The sequence below is a fragment of the Triturus cristatus genome, chromosome 6 (genome assembly GCF_964204655.1).
Source record: "Triturus cristatus chromosome 6, aTriCri1.1, whole genome shotgun sequence".
Lineage (NCBI taxonomy): Eukaryota > Metazoa > Chordata > Amphibia > Caudata > Salamandridae > Triturus > Triturus cristatus.
The window spans coordinates 43705810-43723227 of record NC_140589.1 but is presented as its reverse complement, the minus strand read 5'-3'; the positions used below and the strand labels follow the sequence as shown (position 1 = coordinate 43723227).

Here is a 17418-nt window from a genome sequence, read left to right as displayed (position 1 = left end):
ATACTTTAAAACACCCATCACAAGAGTAAGCAATCACAGCAAGGTATTAACTCTCTTTTGCACGAAGTCACACATTACATTTTACACCTAGCAGGTGAACCCTGACCCTTTCCTACCTGACAAAGCACTTCACGGAGGTTTCTTAGATTCTCCTGCAGAAAAATGAAGAGCGCCCTCCCACCGGTGCATGCCTCGCCAAGGGAGGAAAGACCGACGCGAGGGCCCTCTGGAAGCACACCCTGTTCAATACCCGAAGCATCTCATACAAAGATCTATTAAACAGCCCCACGCCTAGGTGCGAGGAAGAGCCCCTTCACCCATCTGAGGTCTGCGCCTCACAAGGAGCCAAACAAAGCTAGATGAGAAATGGAGGACAAAAGAAAACAAAGAAACAGACAGACATTCCACAGCTACACCCAGAGAAGATGAAACATCTCGCCCCACGCCACGCTCCGTCTACTGCTCCTACAGCTCAAAAGGAACGTGGAGCCACAAGGAGCACCCCATACACTGGTGAGGTCCCCACCTGGGCGCAGAGACCCCCGATGGCAAGGTACCCACTCTTTAACTGACTGTCTGCCTCATTCGCCCTCAGTGCTCTAGCTATGCAGAGCTCTCTGTTGCTACCCAGCTGGGCGGTGCTACACGAACCCCTATATCCACAGACATCATGGAAGGGAGTAGATGCGCCTTGTAGCATGTAAATGTAGAATAGTGTTGAGGCGCTTCACTACGCTCTCTGCAGACTTAAGGCGACATATATACTTCAGCCGACTGCCTTGATCGAGGGACCCCGGCAGCGGGGCTTAGAATAAGGGCCCCTGCACTCAGAGGAATCGATCCCATTGAAAGGGCTGAACACAAGACGCCTCTGATCAAAAGACCTTTTCAGGGTAATAAACGATGACCTTCGTAGGCAGTCATGCATGAGTTGGTCACAGAGGTCATCATGCGTCTTGTACACTGGGCCATCTCCAGCTAGAAGAAGTGGAGGCCACCTCTCAAACCACAGACACGATCCCTTCTCCTTGACCAGCCCAGCAGTGACAGGTGTGTATTCTGTGCCGGGCACAATCCGGGGAGACGCTAGCTTGGCAGCGCAGGGCGATCAAAGGTACCCATTGGTCAGCCTTCCATGGTTGGCCAGCGTATTGCAAGGAGCTAAAGCAAGATGTGGAAAGGCCAATGGTGAACAGAGGAGAGCGTGACGCAAACCCTGACTCAAGGGAGCTCAACTGAATATTCAACTTGTATGGGCTGGTGGACATTTTCTCCTCCAGTGTGGCCATCTCTCTTTGCTTCTTGGTTTTCTATGTGATATGAACCAGAGCACTGGTTAGCAGTCTAGTTGTTTGAGTGATCCAACACAGGATATGGCTACCTCAATGAAATGCGGCTGATTCCAGAGATGAAATCGCTCTGGTCCGTACATTCCGCAGGAAATCTTCAGTCCGGTCTCAAGGCAGGGTCTTATTTTTGATCTCCCCTTTGATGGAATTGCCCGGTTCTGCACAATCACCTTCTCCCAATGTCCTGGCCCAAAGTGTCGAACTTTGTAGAAAATGATTGGGTCTAATATCTTTTCCTATTACACACAAAAGCTCTTACACAGTTGTTAGTCCGGGCCGCGCACTCTTGGGTTAGAATATAAACGGACTCTTGAGTTACTTGGACCGTAGCAGGACCCGGGCCCAATTGTATGGCGCAGTTCAAGGGTTCTCAAACCTACAGCCTTCGCAAGCAGTCTTCTCGGGTTTTTCTACTCAAGTTAAACAAGTTTGAGCTCAGAAACACAAGGCATAGGATAAAAAGAGATGGACATCGCACCATAGACCATCATTGAGGTCCAATGCAGGCCCAGGAAAGACTGGTGTTCAGGTTATCCACACAGTAAAACGTGAGCTCGACCATTTGCAATCCTGAAAATACGATGCGGATCTGCCTTATATAGGACCCCCTGGATAAGACCAAGCCTTCTGATAGGCTCTTAACAACTTCATTTCTACCAATCAACTATGAACACACAAGAACCCAATACCCTGTACCTATACCTCAAAATCCTTCTATTTGACATGTATTACATCCATACTACATGTTATTGATCCATGAGGCATATGTGCTACATCATATGATTCATTTGATCTTTAGGTCATTTTATTATAATCTGAAGATGGCTTAAGTGCAACATGGGGTAGAGCAATAAACGTAGTGGAAGTCTGCACTGCCACATGCTTAACTTCCATTTAATAAAAACATCAAAATAGCCCTGTGTGCCTGCTTCCTTGGCACTAGAGAGAGGTGGGCATAATCCATTCGGGCATTCATGTCTCCCGCTCGTGTACCATGAGTGGTGTTCATATGCATTCTGCATTTCCCCACAAGGACATTGACTTGTGTATCGATCTGGCTGCACTTTGAACTGCTGACTGACTCACCGGTGAGTGAGTTCCTTTCATGCTCAGCTTTATTGCACATTAACTGACTGATGGCAAGCTCACAGCTCACGCCGCCCCACTGACTGTTGCACTGATCCTAAAACCCCGCCTAATCGGACAAAGGAGCTTCATGCCTGGAAGGAGTCGGTGAGAGTGCCAGTCTGATGCCCACAGGCAGTGCATGCCAAGCACAGGGGCCTGCACTGGGGAGGGAATACTGCCCTGTGAGGACAGGAGGAACCTGGGCACGATCACACACAGAAAGCCGCATTTTGGGCATTCTCTGCCCACTGCAAAGACAAGCTCTGCCTCAGCATTACATTGGACCCCAGCCAGGCCAGAGTTATTCCTAGCAGAGATTCTAGCAATAGGTTTACTCTTCAAATCCTGCTAAGACCGGTTCAATCATTCTCTGTAACTAATGTTGACGTGTTGTACCTTATAAAGATTGTCGAAGGCGAGTGACATTGGAATTGGAAAGTCTTGTGTCATCATTGCACCCAAGCACACAATAATGTTATGCTTTTCAAATATGTATAATGTTCATTGGTATAGTATATAAGCAGTCAGACTATTATGTTACCGTCACAGTAAAGGAAAACAACAAAACAGGTATCGTCAAGGCAGCTGGCGCAGTGTTTTTGCTTGTTTTTTATTGCGAACATGTGCAACAGAAGTAAAACAAGAAAGCATTCCACTCTCTGAACGAGCAGCCATAAACTTGCAATAGAAAATTAAAACTAAAAAAATATCCCAGCAGGCAGGTTACTTAGAAAAATGGTAAAACCCCTTTGTACTTTAAATAAATTACAGATTCTTAATGGTTTAAAAAAGGTACTATTGGTTTTGAATTACTATAACCCGAAGATATGGTTTTAACACACAATGGTGCCAAAAAATGTAAGAAAAGTAAAGAGTGGAAAGAAGAAAATACATTGGAAAGTAAAGTACAGCCCAAGCAGTTCTGCCGCTGACGTGCACCTGGTCGCAGGAAGAGACGCGCACGTGCGATCAGACTCAATGCCGTCTCTCAGAGTGGAAGGCGGCCAATGGTTGAAGAGGGAGGATCAATTGTCCTCTGCTGCATGCCGTAGTGGGCAGAAGCAGAATGGGAATGATGCCTTAACAGACCAATGGATGAACCAGAGCCCCCCCATGTACGTACATATGTATGCGGTTTTGTTATTTACGAATTTGTTAGACTACATGAGGCTGGTGGGAGTTCAAGAACACCCATCTCAACCTCTGTTGAGTTTCAGCTAAAGAATTGTCATAATGTAGGTTAGCACCAAGAGGAAACCCATGGCCAATATTCATCATGAGGAATGACAGACAGGCAGTCTCCTAACAGCGACAGATGACCTGGCGCGAGAGGCGTACTTACGTCTAGGTTTCTTTTCTCCAAAGACAGCGTTGCAATCATGGTGGTCATGCAGTTGCCACCGAGGCTGTCCCTCAGCACTGACGTCATCATGGAGTTTCTATAGGGGATGTGGGCTCGGTTCTTCTCTGCCAGAGCAATGATCACCTGTAAAGAGAAAGAACAGCGAGTACAAGTTATGTTACTTTGTTGGAACCTTACAGAGCAGCATTCGCCATACGGCTCGGTTTCTTGGCGCTGGTAAAACACGAAATGTGACAGAATGTTTGATGTAAACAAGAGGTTGTTTTTCAGAGTTGCAGAGAGCAAGTTGTCATTTTGTAGTGGGAATCACACCTTTGCAGCTGGTCCAGACATTACAGCGCACGTTGTATGTGTCACCCGGGTGCGAGGTCGATCAGTAGTCTTGATGAAGAGGATCTCATGGATCCACCAGGTATGTAATGATGGAACTTCTCGACCAGAGACGGAGGCCATCACTAACCACAGGCTCCTGTACAATGGACATGGCCTTGAGTTTGCAGTTGGTCCAGGCTATACAGCGTGCCCTGTATACGTCACCCAGGTGCAAGGTTGATAAGTAGCCATGATGAAGAGGATCTCATAAATCCACCAGGTATGTAATGATGGAATTCTCACCCAGAGACTGAGACCCTGAGCACCCACAGGATCCTGTACTACATACATGGCCTTGAGTTTGCAGTTGGTCCAGGCTATGCAGCACGCCCTGTATGTGTCACCCGGGTGCAAGGTTGATAAGTAGCCGTGATGAAGAGGATCTGATGGATCCACCAGGTATTTAATAATGGAACTTGTCGATCAGAGAAGGAGGCCCTCAGCCCCCACAGACTCCTGAACTATGGACATGGGCTTCAGTCTCATGCTGTTCCAAATGGTGAAGGAATGTGTTGAACTCGAGGAAGGAGTGTTGTGTTCACGCCGTCCAAGAGGAAGAGGCTGTGACACTCATTATGCAATATTCTTTTTAGATAGCCCACAAACTCACTATAAGGCTACCTTCACAGGTAGCTGCCTCGGCTATCACATGCAGAGTTAGGACAGTGAGTGACATGCAAAAACATTTTCAGCTATTGACGAATCCTTTGTTACCACCATTGCGACTCAGGTTCTCAGCGAGACCTGCATGAAACTGTACTCCTAGGCCTTACACAGGCATTACAAGCTGATATCACTTTCTAGGTTTTCAGAGTAACACCTACAACGCCCGCAAAACTGTTGGTAGCCATCTAGGCAGCAAACACTAGATGCATTCGCTATGTGGGGTAAAGGGATCTTTAGAACTCACACTTAACAACAGAGCAGTGGGGCACTGGACACTGTTTGAGAACACACCATAGGATGAGGTTGATGTACCTTAGATGTGGCAGGAGTCAGGGGATGGATTTCAATGTGAGTGCGCCCAGCAGTGAGGCTGGCGGTCCCGTACAGAGGAGTAGGAGCCATGCTTGCAGATCTTTCTAGACCTGTGACTCTTAGTGCTTACCTGGAAAGGTTTGCCTCCTGTGTTCTTTTTTCTTCCACTAATTCACTTCTCATGTGTCCAGTTTTCCCTGCAGTTAGTAAATTGATTTTTATGTATGTAACACAGCTGATTTTCAGGAAAATTCCAATTCGGAATTGAGGAACTTGGAAATAATTATCGAAATGGTCAGGAATTATGTGGAGATTATGGGTCACTTTAGTCAAAGGGGAAAGAGAAACCTGGGAGAAAATAGGTATGAAGGCAGAACCGTGGAGGATCTTACAGTTGAAGTATTTGTCTGAAACAGCAGCAGGGAGATAGAGTGATTACAACCACATTGACAGAAAAAACGGACTCATTTTGAAAAAGGACCATGAATTTCCATGCCTGATGTGGGAAAGAAGGGTATTATGAGTGACCGCGTCGAAGGCAAAGAGATCCTGTGATATGAAATCTGGGGAGGGCACAGGATGCCTGATGTGGGAAAGAAGGGTATTATGAGTAACCGCGTCGAAGGCAAAGAGAGATCCTGTGATCCGAAATCTGGGGAGGACACAGGATGCCTGATGTGGGAAAGAAGGATTATGAATGACCGCGTCAAAGGCAAAGAGAGATCCTGTGATATGAAATCTGGAGAGGACAGAGGATGCCTGATGTGGGAAAGAAGGGTATTATGAGTAACCGCGTCGAGGGCAAAGAGAGATCCTGTGATCCGAAATCTGGGGTGGACACAGGATGGCTGATGTGGGAAAGAAGGGTATTATGAGTAACCGCGTCGAAGGCAAAGAGAGATCCTGTGATCCGAAATCTGGGGAGGACACAGGATGCCTGATGTGGGAAAGAAGGGTATTATGAGTGACCGAATCGAAGGCAAAGAGATCCTGTGATATGAAATCTGGGGAGGGCACAGGATGCCTGATGTGGGAAAGAAGGATTATGAATGACCGGGTCGAAGGCAAAGGGAGATCCTGTGATACCAAATCTGGGGAGGACACAGGATGGCTGATGTGGGAAAGAAGGGTATTACGAGTGACTGCGTCGAGGGCAAAGAGAGATCCCGTGATACCAAACCTGGGGAGGACAGAGGATGGCTGATGTGGGAAAGAAGGATATTATGAGTGGCCGCGTCGAAGGCAAAGAGAGATCCTGTGATATGAAATCTGTGGAGGACAGAGGATGCCTGATGTGGGAAAGAAGGATTATGAATGACCGGGTCGAAGGCAAAGGGAGATCCTGCGATATGAAATCTGTGGAGGACAGAGGATACCTGATGTGGGAAAGAAGGATTATGAATGACCGCGTCGAAGGCAAAGAGAGATCCTGTGATACCAAATCTGGGGAGTACACAGGATGGCTGATGTGGGAAAGAAGGATATTATGAGTGGCCGCGTCAAAGGCAAAGAGAGATCCTGTGTTACGAAATCTGGGGAGGACAGCTGTATTGTACTTAAGATGATCCGTGATCAAGCCCACCACGGACTCTATGCCATGAAGCCTGTAGACGCCAGGCGGGTTCTGATCTAGGAAACGTGGGCTCAGGAACTATATTAGTTTAGTACCACCACACCTCACGAGGCTTCAGTAGGTGCTTGCCATTCTCTTGCGTTGTGATGGCATCAGTGGTCTGGAACTGTGATAAATCTTTATTAAGCACCACATGGATTTAAAATTAATATTTGTTTTATACGATGGCTCCTGTGGGAAGGACAGCCTCCTCTAAACTTGGATTTTTGGATCTATCTCTACGCAGCGGACTCTATCAACAACTCATGAGTGCAGACTCTACAGGGTTCCCACTGATTATCCTGGTATTCACACTGTCCTCATGTGGACTCAGAGAAATATTTGCTGCAGCTGCAGGTTGGTGGCCATTAGTATCATACCTGGGGAGCTGAAGCGTCTCTGTCCACAGCGCCAAGTATCCCAGGGCGCTCCTTGGTATTCTGGTGCAGGTGTGGTGCACACCGGTGGTCAGGCCTGTGCCCTGGCATTCTGAAGTGTCTCTGTCCACAGCGCCAGGTATCGCAGGGTGCTCCTTGGTATTCTGGTGCAGGTGTGGTCCACACCGGTGGTCCGGCCAGTGCCCTGGCATCCTGAAGCGTCTCTGTCCACAGCGCCAGGTATCCCAGGGCGCTCCTTGGTATTCTGGTGCAGGTGTGGTCCACACCGGTGGTCCGGCCAGTGCCCTGGCATCCTGAAGCGTCTCTGTCCACAGCGCCAGGTATCCCAGGGCGCTCCTTGGTATTCTGGTGCAGGTGTGGGCCACACCGGTGGTCCGGCCAGTGCCCTGGCATCCTGAAGTGTCTCTGTCCACAGCGCCAGGTATCCCCGGGCGCTCCTTGGTATTCTGGTGCAGGTGTGGTCCACACCGGTGGTCCGGCCAGTGCCCTGGCATCCTGAAGTGTCTCTATCCACAGCGCCAAGTATCCCAGGGCGCTCCTTGGTATTCTGGTGCAGGTGTGGTGCACACCGGTGGTCCGGCCAGTGCCCTGGCATTCTGAAGTGTCTCTGTCCACAGCGCCAGGTTTCGCAGATCGCTCCTTGGTATTCTGGTGCAGGTGTGGTCCACACCGGTGGTCAGGCCGGTGCCCTGGCATCCTGAAGTGTCTGTCCACAGCGCCAGGTATCGCAGAGCGCTCCTTGGTATTCTGGTGCAGGCGTGGTCCACACCGGTGATCAGGCCAGTGGCCTGGCATTGTGAAGCGTCTCTGTCCACAACAGCAGGTATCGCAGGGCACTCCTTGGTATTCTGGTGCAGGTATGGTCCACACCGGTGGTCAGGCCAGTGCCCTGGCATCCTGAGCGTCTCTGTCCACAGCACCAGGTATCCCAGGGCGCTCCTTGGTATTCTGGTGCAGGTGTGGTCCACACCGGTGGTCAGGCCAGTGCCCTGGCATTCTGAAGCGTCTCTGTCCACAGCGCCAGGTATCGCAGGGCGCTCCTTGGTATTCTGGTGCAGGTGTGGTCCACACCGGTGGTCAGGCCTGTGCCCTGGCATCCTGAAGCGTCTCTGTCCACAGTGCCAGGTATCCCAGGGCGCTCCTTGGTATTCTGGTGCAGGTGTGGTCCACACCGGTGGTCAGGCCAGTGCCCTGGCATCCTGAAGCGTCTCTGTCCACAGCGCCAGGTATCGCAGGGCGCTCCTTGGTATTCTGGTGCAGGTGTGGTCCACACCGGTGGTCAAGCCAGTGCCATGGCATTCTGAAGCGTCTCTGTCCACAGCACCAGGTATCCCAGGGCGCTCTTTGGTATTCTGGTGAAGGTGGGGTCCACACCGGTGGTCCGGCCAGTGGCCCGGGATCTTCCCATCTCAACAGCCGATAGGCACCTCTTGTAAGGACTGCATCTGTGCCTTCCTGCTGACCCTAGAGACACAGACGCCAGTGTAGGAGAGTAGGATCTGCTTCACATGGGTACCCCCACTTTTTGCTGGTGTTTCACTGTTTTTCGACCTTAGTCTGGCTGTGGCCTTGCTAATCAGGACCCCAGCCTAGCTGCTTCCTCTCTAAACTCTAAAATGGTTTCCATGTACATTAGTTACATATCTAATTGGATTCTGAAGTGCCTTATAAGCCCCTAGTATATCGTATACTATGTACCTAGGGCATAGGTACCTCAGAGGCCTACCAGGGTCTGCAGCATGTATTATGCCACCCCTGGGAAGCACTCGAAAATGCCACCACAGGTCTGCTACTGCAGCCTGGGTAAGGGTGTGCTTGCACCCCTTATTGTGGTATAGGCTACCTATATCACTACCTTATACAGACACATATAAATCTATAAGCCACTCCTATGGCAGGCCTTGACAATCCTGAAGGCAGAGTGCTTGGTTTTATGTGAGAGGGTGCCCAAGCATGAGCTGAGCCCCTCTGCAGCTTTCGGAAATACTGAGGAGTGGCTTATAGGTTTATATGTGTCTGTATATGGTAGTGATATAGGTAGCCTATACCACTGTAAGGGGTGCAAGCACACCCTTACCCAGGCTGCAGTAGCAGACCTGTGGTTAATTTTTGTGTAAAAAATGAGGACCCCCTGAAAATTCCTAGGCCAGGGTACAATATATTTGTAAAGTAACAACCTAGGCAATTCTTGTAGACAATGATAGTCAGTATTTTACTATTTACAAACAGACCAGTTTAAACAGTGAGACGAAACAGAAAATAAGGTTGTGATTCTTTTTTAATTAGAAGTTCTATACACGTTCACAATTAAAAACAATTTTATTCTATACATAATAAAAAGATCATAACAGATGTTAAAATAAATAACGGATTACATAAAAATAAAAGATAAACAAGTGTAGTGGCACAGATTTTTATAGTTCGACGCGCGTTTCGGCGTAGTTTACGCCTTCGTCAGGAAAACTAAGGCCACAATTCCTGTAATAAAGAACAAATAAACACATTCTAAATAATGTTTCGTCACTGCTTTTTATAATTTCTACAATCTCTTTCATCAATTTGATTTAACATTTCTTAGGTCTGATTTGATAATTCAGGATGATCGATATGAAGTATGCCTTCAATTACATGGTTATTATTTAGTATGATCATAGAGAAAAACACAAGCAATTTCTAAGATGTGATTAGCTTCATAATCTAGGTAAAAAATTTAACAAAATATATTTTAATTTATAACATTCAGCTTGTTAGTATTTCATAAAGGTTACTATAGTGAGATAGAATAATAGAATAGTATAGAGAAGAAATCTAAGGGTTTCATTATATTAGTTATAGGATGAAGAACAATTTATTAGATGTCTACCTGTGTTTCAAGGTTCAGAAGGAGGCTTTTTTCCAGGTAGGATAGGCAAATAATTTTTCTTGTTGATGAATACCTATTAATGCGGAGCAAATAGTTAGCTATTTGTATTTAAAGACATTAACTTTATTCCAAGGTATCTCCAATTAATTAATACCTTAATTGATGTTTATTCGCTCAAAAATAGAAAATTTGGAGATGAGCTAGCTATTATTTTATAGTTGCATTCTGGGGAATCCAAGAATATGACGCAACCTAAGGCAAAAATAAAGAATACATAACTAGCTAATAATTATATGAAAATGTAGCTGCACAGCCAGTTACTTGTTGGTATCATCAATAGGTTACCTTATTAGGTTGAAGTTTTGTGTTTCATTGGCATTTCTTTAGGTATTTCCGTATGAACGATTCTTAAGTATGTTAAAACCTAGGAAAAGTGGGAGTATAATCATGTCTAAAGAGCCGTGATATATATTTAACTGCGTGTAAAATATACATTATATTTCTGTGTGGTGCCGCATTACCTGGTATTTAATGAATTCTTGTATGTGCCGGTCTTGATAAAAAGTTGTAGATAAATAAAACACTGTTGAAGAGGCGTCACAGGTATGATATAACCTAAAGATTAGAAATGATACGGATTGAGTAAAAATAATAATAAAGGTAATGTTCGATGAAAGATGTAAAAATCAGAGTAATTGCTATATTATTAGTAGTACAGAGTATATACGTGTGCCAAAGGATATTGTTTTTGCATGGTTTATGGAGTACCTTCTGTTATAGTCGCTAGCGTGCCTTAATAGAGTCGTTTTGAAATTGAAAATAGTTACTAATTAGCATGAACGGATAGCTTTTTACATATGTGCGACACGAAAAAGGAAAGTATAAATTGTCACATTGTTCAGATCCTTACCGACTTTTCGATTTAGTATTACAAAAATGCACGGTTATATAGTGTGTCACATTTAAGACAATTACGAGTTTAAAAATAGGTATTAGTGCTTCGACCAAATGGGTCTTTGGCACGTGTGACACTTAAACAAATATACACACCGTTTGATTTACTTCGATGTTTACTGGCTATTCATTCATGTTTTACTACAGGGGACGGTTAAATATTGTCTATATATAGAACGGTTGACAGGCGTACTTTAGTATATATGCCGATTCGGGCGATGTGTATGTAGTTTTAATTATCAGAATGATTGCCGGCTTTCCGTTTCATGTTTCGCTAAACGCGACGGCTACATTGTATGTATATACAGAGAATATCATAGGCGTTTATCAATGATTGCTTTACAACTGCTTCAGATTAATTTATAGGTTTCGTCCTTGCTCTAGCTAATTCGGTAGTCTAATTTGTAATTGCATATTAGGGATAATATTAAGTTGCGAGCCATCTTACCTTTCTTTTCGACGCGTTTACGATGTCGACCGGGCTCCTTGGATAGTGTTTGCAACAAAGTATCCTAGTATGTAGCCTTTATATTGGCTATCACTTGTTAAGGTCGTGAGTGCTCATTGGTGCGATTCTAATGCCTAACGTAAGCGTATGACGTAGCTCTCGTTTGAACCTTCATCTACAGTGTGTTTGATTGGCTGGCCTATGAGTTCAGTGTATCGCTTTTCAGAATATGTATTAAAGCGATGACGAACGATTGCGAAGTCGTGTAATGTGGCAAATCAGGGTGATATGTGTCGCTCGTAACAATGTCACAGCCAGTGCCTTCATCACTAAGACAATACAACACAACATTGTTGACAAACATGTGACCCACAAGTTGCAAGGGCAATCAATGTGTCACAGTTTTTCAAGTAGTTTCATAAAACGATGTGAAACAATCGGAAGGTTCAGAGAGTTTGCGTATGGAGCCTCTTTATTTGCGGTATTTTTTTCTAGTAATGGGGATTTCTCGAGATTTTTTAAAACTATACGAATTCTTAAACTTTGAAAGTATATTATAATTAATATGGTAAACAGACACATGTTATATGGAAAGCATTAGTGGGTTTGGTGGGACTTTAGATGATTGCATTTTCCCACGGTAATTCGTTATTGAGACCTTTTTTGAAAGTGTTTAAAGAAAAAATCCAAAAAATGATACAAATAAACTGATCGATCTTAAGAAAAAACTAAAAAGAATAGAAGCCCATGGAGAATTTATGCTGGAATATTTAAAGGCAGGAATTATTCCACAAGGCTTACGAGTCCGCAATATACCTGGACTATTTGTCCACCATAAGGAATTTTTAGAAAAGTGGAGCATGATTGCCAGCCGCTGCTCACGAGATCTCATGATATTGATCATTGAGACAGCCAAAGAACTGGCATTGTCACTTAAAGTAGAACTAAAAGAACTAGAAGAAGCAATAAGAAAAAACAACAGTATAGAAGAAGCAACAAAAAAACTAGAGGACTCTAATAGAGAACTAGCTTCTTTTGCAGAATACCTTAATAAAAGAAAAGTAGACAAACTTTCAAAAGACAAAAGGTACAATACGTTAGAGAGAACATACCCCTACCTTAGTATAGACTTCTACAAACATAATCACTTCCTAAATGATCAAACCTCAAGACAGCAGAAAGTTAGAACTTTTTCAGACACCACTGATTCCGACAACGAGGGACCATCCCACCATTATGATACACCAGATACATATGGTTCCTTCGCCCCAAAAAATTCCTACCAGCCTTTTTTAGGACAACGAGGGAGGGGCAGAGGCAAACAAAGAGTCCGATTCCAAACACAACCCCAATCCAGAGGGAACTACCAAGGGCACCATTATCAACCAGACCCCCAACACCTGTTAGAAACGAGAAACAGGCAATACTGGAAAAACGGAATGTAATCCCCATCTTTAATCTGTCATCTCATCAATTAGAACGCCCTGCCATAGACCTTCTATCTAAGGGCCTTTCTTTTGTCCCCCACACATCAGCTAATACTTTTGAACTTTTTCAAGATATTTTTTCTTTTTTTAGAAAAATTAGACTTAATAAGTTCTTTGCTGACAAGGAAGAGAACACAGACTCAGACTACAATGTAAGTAGGTTGACATTACCATCAACATTTACCCCCACATTAGAACAACTAGGACCAGAGGTATCTACCTTTGAAAATACAGTCCTCAAACAACTTGAGCAAGACTTAAAATTTATTCCTAAACCTGCCTACAATCTAAATAAACAAGAATTCACGGCAATTAAAAACTTAATAGGAAATAAACATTTAACAATAAAATGCTGTGATAAAGGTGGTGGTATTGTCGTTGTAGACACAGATGATTATAAAAACAAGATGCTCGATATGCTACAAGACAATACCTTCTACTCAAAAATACAAACTAATCCCATCTTTGAAATAGAAAAAAGAATATTGACTCTAACCACTCAAGCCCTAGATGAAAACCACATTACAACCAAGGAATATGATTACCTTAACTCCTCAAAAAACAAAACAGCCTGTATATATGGATTACCAAAAATCCATAAAAGTCTCACTAATCCCCCCTATAGACCAATAGTTTCCACCATTGGCACAGTTACAGAACCATTATCCAAATTTGTGGATAATCAGTTAAGACCCTATATATCTCAAATTGCATCTTATGTACAAGACACCAGAGATATAATTAATAAAGTTGAACATCTAACTTTTAACAGCAACTTTGATGTATTAGTGACCCTTGACATCGAGTCGCTATACAGTAATATTCCACAACAAGAAGCAATAGAGGCTACTGATTGGTTCATAGATGAATTCAATATACCCTGTTTCAAACCATTTATCAAAGAATGCCTACAAATTATACTTACAGAAAATATCTTCTCATTTGGACACCATCTCTTTCGCCAAACTAAAGGCGTTAGTATGGGAGCATCTGTAGCCCCATCAATAGCCAACATCTACATGGCAAGATGGGAATCCAAATTTATCCACAACGAAATAGCTCCTTTCTTCGAATCTGTGACCCACTGGTCCAGATACATTGATGACATCTTCTTTATCTGGACTGGTGGGGATGACACTCTCCCTGAATTCATTCAGTGGCTTAACCTAACAGATCCCCACCTGAAATTTACAAGCAATAGTAGTAACATTCAAGTTGAATTTCTTGACATCAACATCATAAACAGAACAGGACTACTAGAAGTAGATCTTCATACCAAACCAACCGCAAGAAATACTTTATTACATTTTCAAAGTTACCATCCCCGCAGCCAGAAACAAAGCATTCCTTTCTCACAATTCCTGAGAGTCAGACGGAATTGTTCTAGCCTTTTAGATTTTGATAAACAAGCGACCATCATGAAAACCAAATTTTTGGAAAGAGGTTACCCCCACCGTCTCATAAGAGAATCATATAAAAGAGCTAGATTCTATGACAGAGACTGCCTGTTACGAAAGGAGAAAATAGAAAAACAAAGACAACTGGTATGTATTACAAGGCATTCAACATTGAATGCCAAGGTCAAGTACATTATCAATAAAAATTGGCATATTTTAAACTGCAACACCAACAATAGTACTAAATTAGAAAAACCCCTATATGCTCACCGCAGAAACAAAAATCTGAAGGACATTTTAGTACACTCTAAATTTGAAGATGGAAATACCAACATCCAGTACATACAGAAATCGATTGACGGACAACGTCCCATCAAGGGTACATTCAAATGTACTAACTGTAAATCCTGCGATCTCATTGATACAGGCGAAACACTGATACATAATGGTTTTACAGCTCGAGCAACACAGATGTGGAACTGTAAAACACAAAATGTAATATACCTCATTCTATGCCCGTGCCAATTAGGCTACGTGGGGGAGACATCAAGAGCAATACAGACCAGGATATCTGAACACCGCTCAGCCATAAAAACGAAAAAACTGACAGCGCCACTAGTAAAACATTTCATAGAATTTCAACACAAACCTGATGAGATTCGTTGGCGCGTCTTGGAAAAAATCAATGTATCAGATAATGCATATGGAACCAAAATCCGCAAAAAACGGGAAGTTTTTTGGATTTTTTCTTTAAACACTTTCAAAAAAGGTCTCAATAACGAATTACCGTGGGAAAATGCAATCATCTAAAGTCCCACCAAACCCACTAATGCTTTCCATATAACATGTGTCTGTTTACCATATTAATTATAATATACTTTCAAAGTTTAAGAATTCGTATAGTTTTAAAAAATCTCGAGAAATCCCCATTACTAGAAAAAAATACCGCAAATAAAGAGGCTCCATACGCAAACTCTCTGAACCTTCCGATTGTTTCACATCGTTTTATGAAACTACTTGAAAAACTGTGACACATTGATTGCCCTTGCAACTTGTGGGTCACATGTTTGTCAACAATGTTGTGTTGTATTGTCTTAGTGATGAAGGCACTGGCTGTGACATTGTTACGAGCGACACATATCACCCTGATTTGCCACATTACACGACTTCGCAATCGTTCGTCATCGCTTTAATACATATTCTGAAAAGCGATACACTGAACTCATAGGCCAGCCAATCAAACACACTGTAGATGAAGGTTCAAACGAGAGCTACGTCATACGCTTACGTTAGGCATTAGAATCGCACCAATGAGCACTCACGACCTTAACAAGTGATAGCCAATATAAAGGCTACATACTAGGATACTTTGTTGCAAACACTATCCAAGGAGCCCGGTCGACATCGTAAACGCGTCGAAAAGAAAGGTAAGATGGCTCGCAACTTAATATTATCCCTAATATGCAATTACAAATTAGACTACCGAATTAGCTAGAGCAAGGACGAAACCTATAAATTAATCTGAAGCAGTTGTAAAGCAATCATTGATAAACGCCTATGATATACTCTGTATATACATACAATGTAGCCGTCGCGTTTAGCGAAACATGAAACGGAAAGCCGGCAATCATTCTGATAATTAAAACTACATACACATCGCCCGAATCGGCATATATACTAAAGTACGCCTGTCAACCGTTCTATATATAGACAATATTTAACCGTCCCCTGTAGTAAAACATGAATGAATAGCCAGTAAACATCGAAGTAAATCAAACGGTGTGTATATTTGTTTAAGTGTCACACGTGCCAAAGACCCATTTGGTCGAAGCACTAATACCTATTTTTAAACTCGTAATTGTCTTAAATGTGACACACTATATAACCGTGCTTTTTTGTAATACTAAATCGAAAAGTCGGTAAGGATCTGAACAATGTGACAATTTATACTTTCCTTTTTCGTGTCGCACATATGTAAAAAGCTATCCGTTCATGCTAATTAGTAACTATTTTCAATTTCAAAACGACTCTATTAAGGCACGCTAGCGACTATAACAGAAGGTACTCCATAAACCATGCAAAAACAATATCCTTTGGCACACGTATATACTCTGTCTGTACTACTAATAATATAGCAATTACTCTGATTTTTACATCTTTCATCGAACATTACCTTTATTATTATTTTTACTCAATCCGTATCATTTCTAATCTTTAGGTTATATCATACCTGTGACGCCTCTTCAACAGTGTTTTATTTATCTACAACTTTTTATCAAGACCGGCACATACAAGAATTCATTAAATACCAGGTAATGCGGCACCACACAGAAATATAATGTATATTTTACACGCAGTTAAATATATATCACGGCTCTTTAGACATGATTATACTCCCACTTTTCCTAGGTTTTAACATACTTAAGAATCGTTCATACGGAAATACCTAAAGAAATGCCAATGAAACACAAAACTTCAACCTAATAAGGTAACCTATTGATGATACCAACAAGTAACTGGCTGTGCAGCTACATTTTCATATAATTATTAGCTAGTTATGTATTCTTTATTTTTGCCTTAGGTTGCGTCATATTCTTGGATTCCCCAGAATGCAACTATAAAAGAATAGCTAGCTCATCTCCAAATTTTCTATTTTTGAGCGAATAAACATCAATTAAGGTATTAATTAACTGGAGATACCTTGGAATAAAGTTAATGTCTTTAAATACAAATAGCTAACTATTTGCTCCGCATTAATAGGTATTCATCAACAAGAAAAATTATTTGCCTATCCTACCTGGAAAAAAGCCTCCTTCTGAACCTTGAAACACAGGTAGACATCTAATAAATTGTTCTTCATCCTATAACTAATATAATGAAACCCTTAGATTTCTTCTCTATACTATTCTATTATTCTATCTCACTATAGTAACCTTTATGAAATACTAACAAGCTGAATGTTATAAATTAAAATATATTTTGTTAAATTTTCTACCTAGATTATGAAGCTAATCACATCTTAGAAATTGCTTGTGTTTTTCTCTATGATCATACTAAATAATAACCATG

General features: G+C 42.7%; 1 protein-coding gene across 1 annotated transcript in view; it reads right to left on the bottom strand.

Annotated features, from left to right (window-relative positions):
• KIF6 (kinesin family member 6) overlaps window positions 1–17418 on the bottom strand; it is a 1720339-nt gene that overhangs the window by 1134037 nt on the left and 568884 nt on the right. Inside the window, exon 8 of the mRNA XM_085610234.1 lies at window positions 3820–3963. Within this exon, the coding sequence (XP_085466360.1) occupies window positions 3820–3963 (144 nt within the window). The remainder of the gene's footprint in view (window positions 1–3819; window positions 3964–17418) is intronic.